The 18513-nt window shown below is 35.4% G+C and overlaps 1 protein-coding gene across 1 annotated transcript in view; it reads right to left on the bottom strand.

The window, feature by feature from the left end:
- Positions 1 to 18513, bottom strand: part of LOC114345014 (poly [ADP-ribose] polymerase-like) — a 39597-nt gene that overhangs the window by 12902 nt on the left and 8182 nt on the right. Inside the window, exons 2-3 of the mRNA XM_028295839.2 lie at positions 12907 to 13429; positions 827 to 1644 (exon numbers count right to left, since the gene is read on the bottom strand). Of these exons, the coding sequence (XP_028151640.2) occupies positions 827 to 1644; positions 12907 to 13429 (1341 nt within the window). The remainder of the gene's footprint in view (positions 1 to 826; positions 1645 to 12906; positions 13430 to 18513) is intronic.

The raw sequence follows: 18513 nt of genomic DNA on the forward strand, positions 1-18513 counted from the left end.
ACAAGACTTGTTTCACTGTGTATAAGCGTTGCCAAAAATGTATTGATGAAGGTGGTTTACATTTTGAATATAAAATTTAAAGCACCTTCTTTGTACCTACTTATTTACAATAAAAAATAAACGTTTTTTTACTTCAGTTATTTTTGCTTTTATTAATATACAAAACGGTTGACTGACTTTTGGTCCACCCGGTAGTTTTCGCCAGCGCCGTTAGTGGCAGTTTTGTGCATTATAATTTGAACAATTTTACAAAAAAAGTACAAGTTTCAAACCGAGAGAGAGCGCTACCGGCGAAACTCACAGCCAATAAAAACACAGGTAACCTTTAAATTTCACATAAGCTTCTTCTTTTTCTCAATGGGCTCTTGCGAAAGCAGTCATCCCGTCGCAGGAAGTTGTGTATTAAATATTGTAATTACAATGAATAAAATAAAAAAGCATAATTACTTTTACTATTAATTCTGTGTATTCGTTCAGTAATCAGTTTACAATAATATTTCAGTTCATAATTTGTGTTTTTGCGTTTTGTAATACACTAAGCATCAAAATTAAGGCATCACCTTAAAAATGGGACATGTCTGATGGCTCGTATTTTCTAAAACTGTTGTCCAATTTTACAAGAAAAGTACAAGTTTAAACCGCGAGAGAGCGCTACCGGCGAAACTCATGGCGAATAACTACACATGGCGTCATTTTATTAAAACTACTTTCATCAATTTTATTTGAAACGTGTGAAACAAAAAACGACCGATTTTAGTTCATCCACTAAAGTTGATCAACTAAAATCGAACCGTGAGAATGCGCCTTAAGGTTTAACGGGACTTACCTGCAAAGTTTGTGACTCTAGAACCATGCCACAAAAGCTTGTGGTTATGCAATCCTTTGAATTTGTCAAATCTTTCTTCCTCTCCCTGTCTTTTGATAGTGTAAACTTCTTCAACAATCAACGTGTAACTATTATGAGTAGTAGTATGTGTAAACTGCACGTAATCTTGAATAATTCTAAATTCTCGAGAGTTTCTATCAAGTACCCCGATTTCTGTATTTAGTCCTTTGTAGTAATCATCTACACCCTTGTTTGCAGTCTGCATTAAATTATACGCGATTTCAAGTTCCAGTAAACTATTCAGCATTTCGACTTTTTTCTTAATAATCTCTTCATTATCCAGTATTGTAGGAGTACCTAATCCAAACGAATGAGGAATAAACGTATAAAATCTATTAGATGCATCTATGAAATGGGCACGATCTGCTTTATCTGAGAGTAACACTTGTAGCTCACTAAGAACCCCAAAAGCTTTCTCCATTTGGGCTTTGCTCAATTTTCCCAATGGCATCTTCTGGGTGTCTAGTTCAAATTCCAGCATGAGTTTTTGCATGGCATTGATGTCGAATATCATCTTGAGTAAGTCTTGAACCGGCGTTGGTAAGACAGAAGGCGTTTCTGAAATTTCGTACTTTTTAAAATCTTCTTCGGCAAAATCGACGTCAATAGGATACATCATATTGGGTTGTTTTTTAAAGTCATGTCTATTATTCCAATCATTGCCGGTTTTCTTTTTGTATTGTTCGAAAAAGAAATTCTTGGCTGAGTCTAATGAGTAATGAGATGTGGTCTCACGATCTCCAATATTTGTACCAATTCTAGAAAAAAAAAGGAAATGAATATTATTACGGTTTCCATATTTCTCATAAATAAAACAGAAAATATTAAGACAAAAATCAAATCACCAACCAACAAAAATCGCAATACCCTGTATATTGTATTATTAAGCCATAGATATAGAAAGTGTTTTTCGGAATTAGTGAACCGCATTCGGGTAAAGCCATTCCCAGAAAAAAAAAAAAAGAATGTGTGTGTGTACTTTTGTACGCACGTAAGAAGTTATACTTCTATTATAATATAATTTCAACGAAATAAATATACCTACTTAACAGTTACAATACAAAAAATTAACAATAATTACCAAAATTTAACCAAAACTTAACAATGCCAAATATTAAAAAAAAAAACGAAAAAAGTATGAATCGTCCGGGAATTGAACCCACAACCTCGCGAATTCTCAATCTCTGGTCCAATGCTCTACCAACAAGACCATCAAGGCACATGCTATTAACGTGTCAGATATACATATTTACACATCACGGTGACAAGTGAAATATAAAAATAGATGTTTTATTATTTTACGCCCAAGGAAGACAAATCCAAAGACACAAAATTATAATAAAAAATCTTTTAAACCACATTTTTCAAATTGCGCAAGTTGTATTATTAATATTAATGTTAATAAATGAAATATAAATATTTTGACGTTTCACAATTTGACAATATCATAACAAAATTTGATCCACTATTTTTAAAACACTTACCAGTGTAAGATTCTTTAGCTTTGAATAAGCGAGATCGTAGCGTAGATCGTCCCGTTGTTATCTCAACAAGCAAGCAACAATCATCTCTTCTATGTTAATAAGTCCAAAAATATAATATGAAAACTATTTAAAAAGGCAGTATAACCATTAACTAACTTTTTGTTTGTTGTTTCTCTTCCTACAAATTTTAAAACGCAACAACCATACACCATACATAACCAAACCACAGTCCCACAGCTGTGATACAGCTGCCATATTAGATAATTTTTGACATGTCATTTGAACATCCAATCAGAACAAAGTTATAATGCGCATGCGCCCGGTCGCTAGGTTTTGCCCTATAAAAATTCACCCTCTATCGCCGGTAAAGAAATATAACTTCAAAAAGAAACAATATATTGGTTTTTCTACCGGCTAGAGGTAGATAAACAAATTTTGTAAACAGAATTTGACGTGGAACTTTCTATTGTATGGAGTACCACGAAAAAAGACTAGAATTAGATAAAAGCGTACGTACCCTCAAACCACACGGACCACGCTGCAGCGCTACGCTGTGGATCCACAAAAGTAGTTTACCGTGGGTTCTTATGCGAGCGACTGTGGCCGGCTACACTCGCTCGTGTGGGGTGCGCCGGCCACTCTACATAAGAGCCCACGGTAAATCATCGTCAGCCACTCTGTGGATCCACAGAGTAGCGCTGCAGCGTGGTCCGTGTGGTTTGGCTCTAGTGAATTGTTATCGAGGGTAGGTAATTATCCTTTTTCCTGAGAAATTGAAAATGTTTTAGACTAATAGGGCTATTACATCTTCCTAAATTTAGTGTCCGATATTTAGAACGTTCTGAATTCAGGATAGTGTAATCGCATTTAGTCAGTTAGCATCCTAATTGGGATGGTTTTTCGACTTCCTAAATGGCTAAATCGTAGAGATGGAACACAATAGTATTTTCGGTAATATTTTTTTTTGTTATTGGCATACACATTAGTGATTCAGCCAGTTACAAGTTAATGTTTTAGCCCTATGCATCACATTCAAACGATCAACCTAGTTGGTAGGTACCAATAATTTTGTATTTTTAATCTAGAGCAGAGGTTCTCAACCAGTTGTACGCGTACCACTGGTGGTACGTGGGACGATTTCAGGTGGTACGCGTCGCGTGGGTGAAACAAGCTGTTACGCTGGGCCTCTGTCTGCGGATGTGGCAGAATACAGTATTCCTCGAAATATCTCAAATACCAGATGTAGTGGTTGACATAATTCATAATTCTTCACTTGGAATCTCTTCAAGAAAGTTTTAATAAATATTTCTCTGAAGATTATTCCAAACTTGACTGGCTCAGAAATCCTTTTGCAGGAATCTCACCAAATGAGTTGTAATTGCAGGAAACATTCATCGATCTAATAGAAAATAGTTCTGTGAAACACAGCTTTAAAGAGAAATCCTTAGTTGACTTCTGGATTGAGTTAAAATCCGAGTATCCAATGCTCTTCTGACAAGCTATGCTGTTTTTGATGCCATTTGTCACTAATTACTCGTGTAAGACTGGTTTTAAGTACTGGACTATGGTATATATATTAAAATTAAAATTAGACACCACAATTGTGTCTATAAAACAAGCCAATGGACATGTTTCTGATAATAAACATGTTTCTAAAAACAATATGATCGGGGGGCATTCTTCCATTCCATGACCCCCTACCCCCAAATGTTTGGTGGTACGCCAAAATCTTCAAAATATTTCAGGTGGTACGCAGTTACTAAAAGGTTGGGAACCCGTGATCTAGATAATGACATGTATTTAATTTGGTTTTTAAATATATTTATATTTCTTACCATGTTTTTCCCCCAATTCGTAAATATACCAACTAAATATTCGTAAATATATCAACTAAATATACAAACTAAATTCGTAAATATCACAACTAAACAAATTTTTCTTACATGTAATTATTATGTGTTTTTAAATTACCTAAAGTCGAGACAAATGGAAAATGAAGACACTAAGTTATTATAGAAGATAGGATCGATTAGATTATAGTCATATAAATAAAAACAAAATGCGAAAGAGGCAAAATTTTAACAGTTTTAAATGACAACTATATCTGCCATAAATTAGAAATCTGTTACAGCCGTATCGACCTGAAATTCTTTTGAACCCATCACATTAAACAGATGTGAGATGTTGGAATCGAAACAGACGCCGCCGATGCGTTTCTCTATGGTACCTATTCCGTACCTATTTCATTTCAAATCTCTTGCCCGGTCGTTCCGAAAAGTGTACGACCGGCGCTGGAATCGAAACCGATGCCGTCAAAGTTTTGTCACGTGTAATACGTGGAATAGTCGATGGAAACATATTCCGACGTACCCGCTCCAGTTCCAGCGTGCCATCCCTAATCGAAACGAACGTCGCCGATGTGTTCCCTACTAACCCTATGGTGGCTCTTTCGATGTGGCTGTGCTAAAACCTATTCCGAGCGAGAATCCAGTTCCGAGTTTATTGTAAATTGCGGATTGCGGTCGATGCGGCGCCGTTGAAATCGAAACCGATACCGTCGACTTTTTGGTCACTGGTGCGTGGAATAGACGATTGGGACCTATTCCGAGGTACCTGCTCCAGTTCCATCATGCCATCTCTAGACCGTTTCATTCTTCTTTGGGGCACTCAAGTTTGGTTGTTGTGGTCTGGGTTAACGATAATGTTTTGGCGCCGTAAGTCATGTTTGGAAGCGCACATTAGTCGGACGTCTTTTTCAGATAATTTGGCATGTTCCTCTTGAAGATGTCTAATAGAGCTCCGTATGCGACCCATGCTGAGGTGATCCTTCTTTGTAGCTCGGCAGTTTGGTTGTCTGGCAATTTGGAGTTCATCCCTAAATATTTATATTTATGGACCAAATGCTACTTCATTGAAGTCGGCTTTTGGATTTTCGCTTGGTATTACCAGGTTTGTCATGTTTTGTGTCTTTCCAAAATTTATGTTTAAACAAACTTTCTTACAGGCGGCATCTAACGCAGTAAGCATACATAGTTCTAATCTCTCCAAAGTTGTGTGTTATAAGAGGTACCTGCTCCAGTTCCACCATGCCATCTCTAGTAAATCGGATGGATGTACATGTGTACAATCCTGTACCATTTTCTATGCACCCAAAATAATAAAAATGTCACTGGATGTACCCAAAAATTCGAAGAGACCTGTATTACCTGCTTTTAAAAGTTTAACCTGCTTAAATTAGGGCAGTCAATGAGGGTATGTGACTCCGAATTCTATCCTACTATATCGATTTACTTGATATTTTCACAATAAGTAGGGAACAGCTCAAGAAACAAAGTCTACCCTATGCCGATGTGTGCTTTTGTCTTGGAGGCGGTTCCCACCCCATCTCGGGGGTGGAAAATTTTTTGGTTAAATAACTACGGAAGTTGCTAGAGAACCTAATTCTAAGCAAAAACTGTTCTATATTTTTTTTTCGAAAACTCAATAGTTTTTGAGTTATACGTGGTTGAAAATTGGTTATTTTCATTTCATTGAAACATAACACCTTTTCAAACGGTTTTTTGCGAATACCTTAAAAACTATGCATCTAACTAAAAAAACTATATAAAATATTTTTGTAGCTTATAAAATAACAGAGATTCTTTCCTTTATGAATCTTCTAGTTATAACACAAAAAGATATATAGTAAGTGAAAAGAGTTTGTTTTCTTAGTGCATGCTCAAATCAGTGTATTCAACTTGAAATAACAGAGAAACGGTCGATTTTAGGTGTATAATGCTACCAATAATTTTTGTTGTGCTTGAAAAGACCTTTAAAATAAGCAATATTAAATGTCGATTACATTCAAACTAAGCGAGATAAACTGCAAAAAATTTGATGACTTACGTATTTTAAGAAAAAAAAAAGAGAAGAATATTTAACCCCTCATCCACAAGAAGTTAAATGCATCGTTTTCCTTTTACAATACATTTTACTATAGTGTTATTTTTATGTTCAAATAGTTGGGTGGGTTTAACATGAGTGGTTTTTGAAAAAAATAAGATCAAATTATTGAGCGCATTTTTAAATTTTCTTAAAAATCTTCCTGTTCCTCCATGTAACTTAAATGCCATACAAAAATGTAGGTTTCTTTTAGATAAACATTTTAATTTTATTTTTCATAACCGTATCTCTTATCATTTTTAAGTTACATGGAGAAAAAGGAAGATTTTTAAGAAAATTTAAATATGCGCTCTATAATTTGATTTTATTTTTTTCAAAAACCATTCATTTTAAAGCCGCTCAACTTTTTGAATATATAAATAATACTATAATAAAATGTATTGTAGAAGGAAAACGATGCATTTAAATTCTTGTGGATGAGGGGTTAAATATACTTCTCATTTTTTTCTTAAAATTCGTTAGTCATCAATTGTTTGCAGCATATCTCGCTTAGTTTGAATGTAATCGACATTTAATATTGCTTATTTGAAAGAACGTTTCAATCACAACAAAAGGTATTGGTAGCACTATACACCTAAAATCGACCGTTTCTTTGTTATTTCAAGTTGAATACACTGATTTGAGATTGCACCAAAAAACAAATTCTCTTACGTATCATATCTCTTTTTGTGTTATAACTAGAAGATTTATGAAGAAACGAATCTCTTTGTTTTTTTATAGGCTACAAAAAAGTTTTATATAGTTTTTTTAGTTAGATGCATTGTTTTTAAGGTATTCGCAAAAAACCGTTTGAAAAGGTGTTATGTTTCAATGAAAATGGCCAATTTTCAACTACGAATAACTCAAAAAGTATTGAGTTTTCGAAAAAAAATTATAGAGCAGACTTTGCTTAGAATTAGGTTCTCTAGCAACTTCCGTAGTTATTTAAGCAAAAAATTTCCCACCCCCGAGAAGGGGTGGGAACCGCCCCCAAGACAAAAGCACACATCGGCATAGGGTAGACTTTGAAAAAGGAGATAAGTTGAGCCTATTCCTAAAATTTGATTAAAATCCATACAGTAGGATAGAATTCGGAGGTAATACATAGTCTTGCTCTCAATGACTGCCCTAAACCGAATCCCTGTGGTTTTAACACTTGGTTGTCAAACCCTGTGGTTTATAATTTACGATCCTAAATTTAGGATAGTGTAATAGCGAGCTTCAGTGACTGAATTTAGTGTCCTAAATCGTATCCTGAATATCGGTCCTGAATTTAGGAAGAAGTTTTCACTCTAATGGCATATAAAACAACATAACGTTACTCTACATCCCACCAGACTGAAAACAATGGGAACCTTCTCTGGTTACACCTCCGAGGCTTCTACAATTTGCAAGCCATAACGGATGCTGAGACTAAGGAAGATGAGGGAATTTTACAATTTATAATTCACGTCCCATCTGCTCAGCGCGGTAAAGTTCCAACGAGAATGGGTCCCTTCGTACTCCAATCAGAGTAAACATGTAAATCAAAAATGAATATAATTTTTGATGAAAATGTTTAATTTGTTTTTAGTAAGAATGACTTACGCAGTTTGATAGTAGAAAGTTGGGTTTTTTTGTGAGGACAGTAAAATTTGTTTGGATGGTGGTACGTCTGATTGGTTGAAAAAAAAAAAGAGAGAGGGAGGTTTATGGATTGAATGAAGCTTTCCGCAGAAAGAAAGATCATTGTAATTTGAATACCGGACGAGAACACTACAGTTTTGCTGAGACGATGGTGCTAATTAGCCAAGTTTTATAAAAAGTATATGTTGAGAAAAGTTGTGTTTGTGTTTATGGAAAGAGTTTCAACTGTGGTAGCAGACAGAAGAAATTTAAGAAATAACTGACATGCTGTAAGTAATAAACAGATGTATAGTTTTATACTAGACCATGTCGATTAGTTGAGATATCCTTGTGTCTGGAGAGAAGGAGTTGTTTATGTAGTTAAGATTTGGAGCAAAGGAGTTAGCAGGAGTATTTGGAGAAACTGAAAAGTACGAGCAAGGTGGACAAGTCACAATCAAAGGAGAGTGAGGTGAAATCACCAATTTTGCGGACAAAAGGTTAGTTTTGTCATTTTAGTAAACAGGGACTAACAATCAAGACCACCTAGTTAAATTAGAGTTATTGTATTGTTGGTTTTTTATTGAGAATTAAAATAAATTATAAATTTTAATTATATATTTAAATTATAAAATTAAGAAATCTTTATTGATAATTTTGGGTGCATGATTTGATGGATGTTTGATTTTCTTATTATTCTGATCATTGTATATGGTAGATATATGTTTATTTGATATTTTTACTCCTAAAAATATGACATTTGCTTTGTAATTTCATAATTTTACTGTAAAATTATTTTCCTATAGAGTATTAATTTATACCATAGTATCCTATAGAATTTATTTTCCTATAGTAAAAGAGCCCTGAGATATCATATTTATTTGTTTAAAAAAGAGTAAGTCCAAATAGAGAGAAGGTTAAAATAAATATTATAAACACACCTTTGGGCAAATCATGACAATATGTATGTTCGAGAGGATATGGATCTTGATATTTTTCTTAAGAGTATAGGTGCAAAATTTCTTTCCAATACTTTTTAAATACATACATTCATTTTTTTCAAATCCTGAGAAAACTAATACGTATTTTTGAAAAATTTAAATGCAAAATGAAAGATTACATTATTACTGAGGGTAGAAAGTGGGTAGAAAGCCCTGAAAGCTTCTATAATGTTTATTTTAATAAATTTCAGGGTGTAATTTACAGGGAAAAGAAGAGAAAATTGAGTGTGATTTTTAATTTCAAATATCTCAATCAAAAGAATCTTTTTGTTTATTCTAACGGACTTCCTACCCTCGGTAATGATGTAATCTTTCATTCTGTGTTTTCAAAAATATTAGTTTTTCCAGGATTCGAAGAAAATTAACACTACGTCAGTGGTGATATTTTCTAAATCGAACATTCGCTATCTTTGTCATACAACGCACTTAGTCTAACAGAATGTGATAACAAGACAGTGACAAACAAGGCTACTAAATATTTATATGAGTGAAATGAATGTCGACTGTCGAATGTAATCTGTTAACCCAGGTACTAAAGTACCAAAAGGGTGACGCTAGAAAAATATTCCAACAATGCATCACAGATTACCCATATTAAACGCTGTCATTTTGTACTCTAATAAATACAGAGTATGATATAAACAAAAATGAAAATAATCTGTTTCATTTTTATTCAAATTGAGTCACTTGCCATCCTCTAACACCGTGTTTCTGGGTCTACCATTTCTCAAAGAGAGGGGTCTACCATTTCCCATTTCTTGCAAGAAGACTGATTTGAATCAAAACGTCAATATTAAAATATTTACACCGGAGTATGGTTAGACTGACCTCCAACAGGGAACGATGAAATGAGTGAAATGAATGTTGACAACGAATCAAGTAATCTGTTAACCCAGGTACTTATTTATTTATTTATTTATTTATTTTACGGGCAAGCCCAATTCTACAAAAATACATAGTGTACAGAAAAAAAAACAATAACATAATATAATATAAAAAACAGACATACAGAAATATAAATATAATATTAGAAGTAAATATGTACTATGAAATAATATCATAAAACCAAGTTAACAAATTACAAAACCAAGTTAACAAATTACAGACGCTTCACTCAAATATTGATCCCATCTAAATTTCTTTTAAAACGACTGATGGAGTTGTCGAACAGTTGTAAATTGCAAAGGGAGTTTGCTAAATTCAAGACTCTGGGTACGAATGAAAAAAGTGAATAATTAAACCTGTGGAATGGTACATAAAATGTTCGCACTTGTCTAGTGGTGCGAGGTGGTACAAACAGTGAGATCTTATTAAGTAGTTGAGAACAACTGCATATACCATTTAAGATCTTGAATAATAGCAAAAGGTCCCTTTGTTTTCTCCTGCTTGCAAGAGAAGGGACCTGCAGTTGATGCTGCCATACAGCGTAATCTTGATAGGTATGAAGCTTAAAAGCAATGTAACGGAAGAAACTATTTTGGACTTGTTCAAGTTTCCTAATGTAGACCAAGTAGTGTGGGGACCACACTGAAGAACAATACTCAAGGTGAGACCTGACCAAAGAGAAGTAAAGAACTCTAATACTGGATATGTTTGTAAAATCACGAGTTGTTCTTTTTACAAAACCCAGCATTTTCATAGATGTTTGAATGACATTGATGATGTGAGTATTGAAACAAAGAGAGTTTTCCAGTGTAATCCCCAAGTCCTTGATTCTATTAACAGTGTTGAGCAATTGGCCATCAATGTAATAGTTTGATAATATTGGGTGGTGAGTACGGTTAAAGTTAATTACATGACATTTGATTGAATTAAGGTTCATACCGTTAAGTGAACACCATGCAGAGAGGTTATTCAGTTCTGATTGCAATATGGCAGCATCATAATGATTTTTTATAACTTTAAAGCACTTCAAGTCATCAGCAAATAGCAAGGCGTTACAATCGTGAAAACAGTTGGTAATATCATTAATAAATATATTAAAGAGTAATGGACCCAAATGGGACCCCTGTGGTACACCTGACTTAACTGGAAAGGTTTGTGAGTAAAAGTGGTTTACTCGAACTTGTTGAAATCTTTCGGTTAAATAACTCTGTAACCACTGCAACAAAGGTCCACTTATGCCATAGGAGCTAAGCTTTTGAATCAGGAGTTCATGATTTACTCTGTCAAAGGCCTTGGAAAAGTCAGTATAAATTGAATCAACTTGAAGTCCCTCCTCCAAGGCTTCAGACAGAAAATCAACATAGGTCAACAAACTCAGTTCAGCAGACTTACCTGTAGTAAAACCAAATTGCTGAGAGTTTAGGATCCCGGAGCTATCGAAGGTGAGGAAATCAGTTATAATACTCTCAAACACCTTTGGTATAACACTAAGAATAGATATAGGGCGGTAATTACTAATATTAGATTTATTACCAGATTTATATATTGGTGTGACATAAGAAAGTTTCCAAAAGTCCGGAAACTGACCTACATCCAAAGATTTATTAAATATATGAAACAAAGGTCGCGATAGTACAAAACTGAATTCCTTAAGAAAATTAGGTGGTATACCATCAGGCCCAGGACCCTTGTTGACACTTAATGATGAAAGCTTTTCGTAAATTTTGGAAATCTGGATACGATATGATGAGATAATGAGTTGAGACTGAATATGGTCAACATTGCAATTTAAAGTAATATCACTATAAACTGATGAAAAGTGATCTGCAAATAAGTTGGCAATATCATTGCCACATGAAGCTACAGAGTCATTCAGGGTCATTGAGTCAGGTATACAATTGTTTTCACGCTTGCTACCTACAAATTTCCAAAAATGCCTTGCGTTATTTTGTATAGAAAATTCGGTGAAACGTATGTAATTGTCATAACAGCATTTAGATAGATTTTTACAATTTGTTCTCAGATGACAAAAATCAGCATAGCTTTCAGGAGTCTTTAAGGTTTTATAAATTTTATGAGCTTTTATTTTTTCCTTTAACAATTGCTTAAGCTCAGAAGAATACCAACAAGGAAATTTCTTAGTACTAAAATATTTAACTGGAGTGAAATGTTCAATGAGAGAGTAAATAATGTCATAAAACATAGCGATCATGTCGGAAAGATCTCTACCACGAAACAGGTTATCCCATTCTATATATTCTAGACATTGGTGAATTGCTGGAAAGTTTGCATTACGGAAATCATAATAATATTCGTTACCAGAAATTGACCTATCAAAAACATTAAGCTGCAATGATGTTAACAGAGGAGGATGATGAGAGTCAGGTGAAACCAGAGCATCGTCAGCTTCAGAAATGACAAGCTCTTCTGGGGCCAGGATAAGATCCAGAATAACACCCCTGCTATTAAATATAAAGTTACATTGAAAAAGATTATGATAAGCACACATATTTGAAACAACCTCAATGGCATCAACTACAGCTAGAGGTGATGAAGTTTGTGAGGTTGCAGAAGAGCAATAATCTTCAACTCTCCACCTAGCTGAGGGGAGATTATAGTCACCAAATAAGTGAAATTTCAGGGATGAAAACTGTTCACTTAGAAGCATCAGTTGGTCAGCATGAACTTGATAGGTGTAGGCTGGAGATTGAGGTGGAATGTATAGAGCTCCCAGAATAAGTTTGCCGTGGAACCGTACAAACAGCTGTTCAATAGAAGGATCAGATTGGATTCGTAATGATGAATATTTCTTGATGAATATTTCTACTAAAGTACCAAACGGGCGACGCTAGGAAAATATTCCAACAATGCATCGCAGATTACCCATATGAAACGCTGTCATTTTGTACTCTAATAAATACAGAGTATGGTATAAACAAAAAAACCAGAGACACTGAGAGTGGATAACTGGAGGAGAGAAGCCAGGGACAGAGATACTTGAAGACAGATGCTGGAGGAGACCAGGGCCCAATGGGCTGTAGCACCATAGGAGAGAGATGATAACATCTTTCTAGATTACACAGAAAATTAAAACTATTGGTTTATTAGTAATATGAATGCTTACCTGCCCCAAGCTTGAAATATCCAATATGAATGGCCAGAGTCATGTTGAAGTAACTGCATTTTGTGGTAGCTGTTTTTTCCTAGCTGAATATCAGTAAGACCTAACACAACTGTATACTTCGTATCATTCTCTTCATACACATGTGCACAATCTACCAAATTTGATTCTGGATCAACAGCAGAGCCCCCCTTGAGTTTAATAGTAACCTTAGCTGGACCTGATTTAGTATAAATACTTTTGTACTGATTTGTTTCCTTTTTTGGTAAACGATTGGTAGGATCTGAACCCCACTCACAAATGCTTTTCTCTATAATCAAGTCAGCTATTTTACCAACATTGTTTTTGGCTTCATCTAGAAAATCGTCAGGAACAACGTGAATGTCATACTTCTCTGCTTCTTGCATTCGCTTGTTCATTTTCTCCACTTCTATTTCAGTTGAAATAATGGCTGCCACTTTCTCGTCAATTTTTGTGATAACCTTTCCACCCATGGATACTACTAGTTTTTTAATTTCATCTTTACCTAAAAACCAACATATCATATCAAGTTAACTTACAGAGAAAAGTTAATTAACATTAGACATAAAGCTTACATACAGATTTGTATAGAAACGTTTCATAAAATTCTTTACCATTTGGAAGTCAAAATAATTTTACCACTTGTTACTCATACTGTTAATCATGTTAATAATAAATTTGTTGAATCGACAGTATAAAGTTTATTCTATCATTCTATAAATGGGTCACTGGTACATAGTGATATCAAAATATACTACACTTCAGTATTCAGTTCTATGTGAATTTGTGCAGAAATCGCCAGAGTTTTTTAAATACACTGCGCTTCAGAAAAAACGGGCACCCAAAAAAATGGGTCATTTTTTATGTTTCTTATCTCCTAAACCTGTTGTCCGATTTAAATAGTTTTTTAATATGTTATAGCCTTATTCTTTAACAATATCGCAGTAATAATATTGTTGCTAAACAGGTAAACTTTCATTGTATACCGGAAGTACAAATCAAACTGTGTTTTTTTTCTCAAAGTTCGCAACAACCTGTGGAGTATTCTAGCATTTATAAAATACTTAAATTAAAACCCAACTATAGCCTCAGGTTTTCTTAACATTCTGTTTTTTCATTCATTCGCTTATGTTCGATAATGGAAAAGTTAGGTACTTTAAGGCCGGCCGTTGTATGAAAGAGAGGTCCCCAAGTCGCAGTGCAGCAGAGAGAACAGTGCAACAGAGAGAAAAGATTCTTTCCCGAGAGATGCTGCCTCTATCGGAGAAATAACGCAATAGATATCTAAGCGAAGCCGCGGACTCCAGACTTTATAGTCAGCTGATAGTTTAGTTTCAGTACAGAGAGGTATGCAGGTGCGGTCTCGCTAAGATGACTCGAAATCGTTTTATATATGAGGTGCGAACTTTTCGTTTTCTAGGAGGTTTAAGGACGGGGTCTCGCTGAAAATTTTACTCGGATAAATACTGTGCTCGTATCTCGTGGTAAAATCTAAACCAAAAGTATTGGAAAAATCTATTTCGCATATTGGTTCATCATAGTTTGTTACCTACTTCTCATGTCCCAATATTATAAAATTATACCAGGGAAGAACAATTATATCACTCAAATTTGTCTAATTGTCTAATTTAGAATGAAAATGTAATTAATGTTTAGAACATTTAATGAAAGCTTATAACCAAGGATGGTACTAAAGATGAGCAATTTGGTCCGTCGGTCTGCCTGACCGCGAATATAACTCCTCCGTCACTGTACCAGGTAGAATAGCGAATGAGGTGTCGAATGAAAGCCTATAATCCAAGGATGGTACTAAAGCTGATAAATTTGACCAAGGCTGTCTGTCCATCTGTCCGTCCGACCGCGAATGTAACTACTCCGTCATTATGCCAGGTAGAATGACAAATGAGGTGTCGAATGAATGGTTATAATCCAACGATGGTACTAAAGATAAGCAATTTGGTCCGTCGGTCTGCCTGACCGCGAATATAACTCCTCCGTCACTGTACCAGGTAGAATGACGAATAAGGTTTCGAATGAAAGCTTATAACCGAGGATGGTACTAAAGATGAAAAATTTGACCAAGGCTGTCGGTCCATTTGTCCGTCCGACCGCGAATGTAACTTCTCCGTCATTATGCCAGGGAAAATGACAAATGAGGTTTTAAATGAACGATTATAATCCAACGATGGTACTAAAGTTGAGCAATTTGGTCCGTCGGTCTGCCTGACCGCGAAGATAACTCCTCCGTCACTGTACCAGGTAGAATGACCAATAAGGTGTCGAATGAAAGCTTATAACCAAGGATGGTACTAAAGATGAGAAATTTGACCAAGGCTGTCTGTCCATCTGTCCGTCCGACCGCAAATGTAACTTCTCTCCGTCATTATGCCAGGGAAAATGACAAATGAGGTTTCGAATGAACGATTATAATCTAACGATGGTACTAAAGATGAGCAATTTGGTCCGTCGGTCTGCCTGATCGCGAATATAACTCCTCCGTTACTGTACCAGGTAGAATGACAAATGAGGTGTCGAATGAAAGCTTATAATCCAAGGATGGTACTAAAGATGAGCAATTTGACCAAGGCTGTCTGTCCGTCGGTCCGTCCGACCGCGAATATAACTCTTCCGTCACTATACCAGGTTGAATGACAAATGAGGTGTCGAATGAAAGCTTATAATCCAAGGATGGTACTAAAGGTGAGAAATTTGATAAAGGACTTCCGGTTTTACAAATGGGACCGGAAATACTGTTTTAAAGTCACCGGAATAGTAAAAGTGATATATTATTCGACGAGCCTTCGCAAGGCGAGAACATATATATACTTCCGGTTTCATGAGTGTCTTTCCGTCTGTCCTCCTACATACAACTCCTCCGTATTAATACAGATATAATGACAAATAATGAGGTTTCGAATAAAAGATTATAACACAAGGATGGTATGTAATTTAACACAAGATGAGTAATTTAACATCGGACTTCAGTTTTAGAGTTGCAACCGCAAGTATCTGTTTTAAAGTGACTCAAAGTATGATATTAATGTAAATGAATATGATCCAAAATTAGTAAAATCGTATATGAATCGACGCAAAGTTACACGAAGAGTTAAAATATCGACTTCCAGTTCTACTTTCGATTACTTTGGATGAAAACCTAGGACTTACGAAGTCCAATTACTTGTTAACACATGCTCTTGTGAACATGAACGGAAAGAAATAACACGAGTAGCGTTCATCAGCAAATCATCAACGGCTGATAGCAAAACTCTACGAAATTATATCACTCAAATATCATATATACATATACGTTATAGTCTAAGATCCGAATATAGGTCGACCTGCACCCATCTGCTTTCCGGATGAGACATTTTTTTATTAAATTTCATACATAGACAAAAACGACTTGCATGGCTTGCCTATCAAATTCGTGTCATAGCTATCCTTAAGGTGGGGTGAGCTTAGAGTTTGAAATAAATATTTCAAGCATATTTTTTTGAATTTTTTTTGAACTTATAATGGAATTCTTAAAATCCCATGGACTGATCGGGTCACAAATGAGGAGGTCCTTACAGAAGAATGGGGAAAAACCGAGAAGTATTCTTTTCTTCTTAAGGTGCCTATCCGTTCCGGATGTTGGCGACCAGCATGGCTATCCTAACTTTGCTTGCTGCTATTCTGAATAGTCCGGTTGTCGATGTATTAAACCACTTTCGCAGGTTTTGAAGCCAAGATATTCTTCTTCTCCCTGGTCCTCTCTTTCCAAATACCTTGCCTTGAAGAATGAGTTGCAACAAGCCATATCTCTGTTCATTCCTCATAACATGGCCAAGATATTCTAGTTTGCGCTCTTTGATTATGTTAATAATCTCGCATTCCTTGCCTATTCTACGTAGAACCTCAATATTAGTCACACGATCCACCCACGAAATTCTCAAAATGCGCCTGTAACACCACATCTCAAATGCCTCGAGTTTTCTCAAAGAAGCCTCGGAAAGTGTCCAGGCCTCTACTCCGTATAATAACGTAGAAAATACATAGCATCTGATGATAGAGATTTTGGTAGCAAGAGGTAAATCGTGGCTTCTGAAAAGAGACTTCATCATTATGAACGCTGATCTCGCTTTTCCTATGCGTTGTTTTATTTCACTTGAGTGGTCCCACTGGCTGTTTATGTTGGTACCAAGGTATGCGTAGCTGTCGACCCTGTCAATTAGTTGTTGGTTAACCAAAAGCTGTGTATTTATTATTTCGCGCTTACTGACTACCATATACTTTGTTTTTTTCGTATTGAGATCAAGTCCGTATTCTCTACTTATATCTGATATGCGCGACATTATTCTTTGCAAACCATCTAGACTGTCTGCAAAAACTACAGCGTCGTCGGCATATCTAATGTTGTTCAGACGCACTCCGTTGACTAATACGCCTTCCTGTAGTTCTCCCAGCGCTTGCTCGAAGATACATTCAGAGTATATATTAAACAGCACCGGGGACAGGATGCATCCTTGCCTCACTCCTCTATCTATGGAGACTGCCTCTGTTAATTGGTCTTCCACTTTAATATTGGCAGTTTGGTTGTAATACAAATTATATATGATTCTCAAGTCTCTATCATCTACTCCCGCTTCTTTCAAGATGTTTATGAGTTTATCATGTTTTACTCTATCAAACGCCTTTTTGTAGTCGATAAAACAAATATACACTTCACAGTCAACATCCCTGCATCTTTGCATAAGCACTTGGACAGCGAATAGAGCCTCTCGGGTGCCTAAGGCATCGCGGAATCCAAACTGCGTCCATGATATCTGTTGTTCGCATTTTTTATATATTCTGCCATGTATCACCTTCAGAAGTATTAACCACCATCAAATCTCAAAAGTTGGAATACTTTGGACACATTATGCGAAATTAATCCAGATATGCCCTCCTACAAGCCATTCTGCAAGGAAAAATATTTGGAAAGCGAGGTCCAGGAAGAAGAAGAACATCCTGGTTAAAGAACCTCAGAACCTGGTTCAACTCAGCATATGTGAAGCTTTCCTGCATTGCTGCAGATAAAATAAAGATTGCCATGCCATGGTGATCGCCAACATTCGTCACGGACAGGCACAGCAAGAAGAAGAGGATAGAATTATTTTATTTTTAAATTAAATAAGCATATTCACTATAATCGTTGATTGATATATTGGACGGCCTCTAATATCTCAATCAACGCTATAATTCAATGAATTAAAAAAAAATAAGGAAAAATATTAAAAAATAAGCCAACGCTCAGTGAATCATGTGAAACGAAAAGATCAAAAATATTTTATTAGCTTTATGAGTATTATGAGTTTATCGAGCATAACTCTGTCGAGTTTTTTCAGTTATAACGATTTTTGACTTTTTGGTATTACTCAGAAGTCAAAACAACCAATTTTTTGCTCACGAATGGGTGAAAATCAACATATTTATTATAATAAAAAATACGCATAAACAAAAAAAAATTGTATGTGCAATTTGTTAGCACGTTAAAAATTCGGTTAAAATTCACATTCTTATTCCAGTCAAAACACAATAATTAACAAGTCGCTGATGTGGCATTTGGAT

This window comes from Diabrotica virgifera, chromosome 3 (genome assembly GCF_917563875.1).
Source record: "Diabrotica virgifera virgifera chromosome 3, PGI_DIABVI_V3a".
In the NCBI taxonomy this organism is placed as follows: domain Eukaryota; kingdom Metazoa; phylum Arthropoda; class Insecta; order Coleoptera; family Chrysomelidae; genus Diabrotica; species Diabrotica virgifera.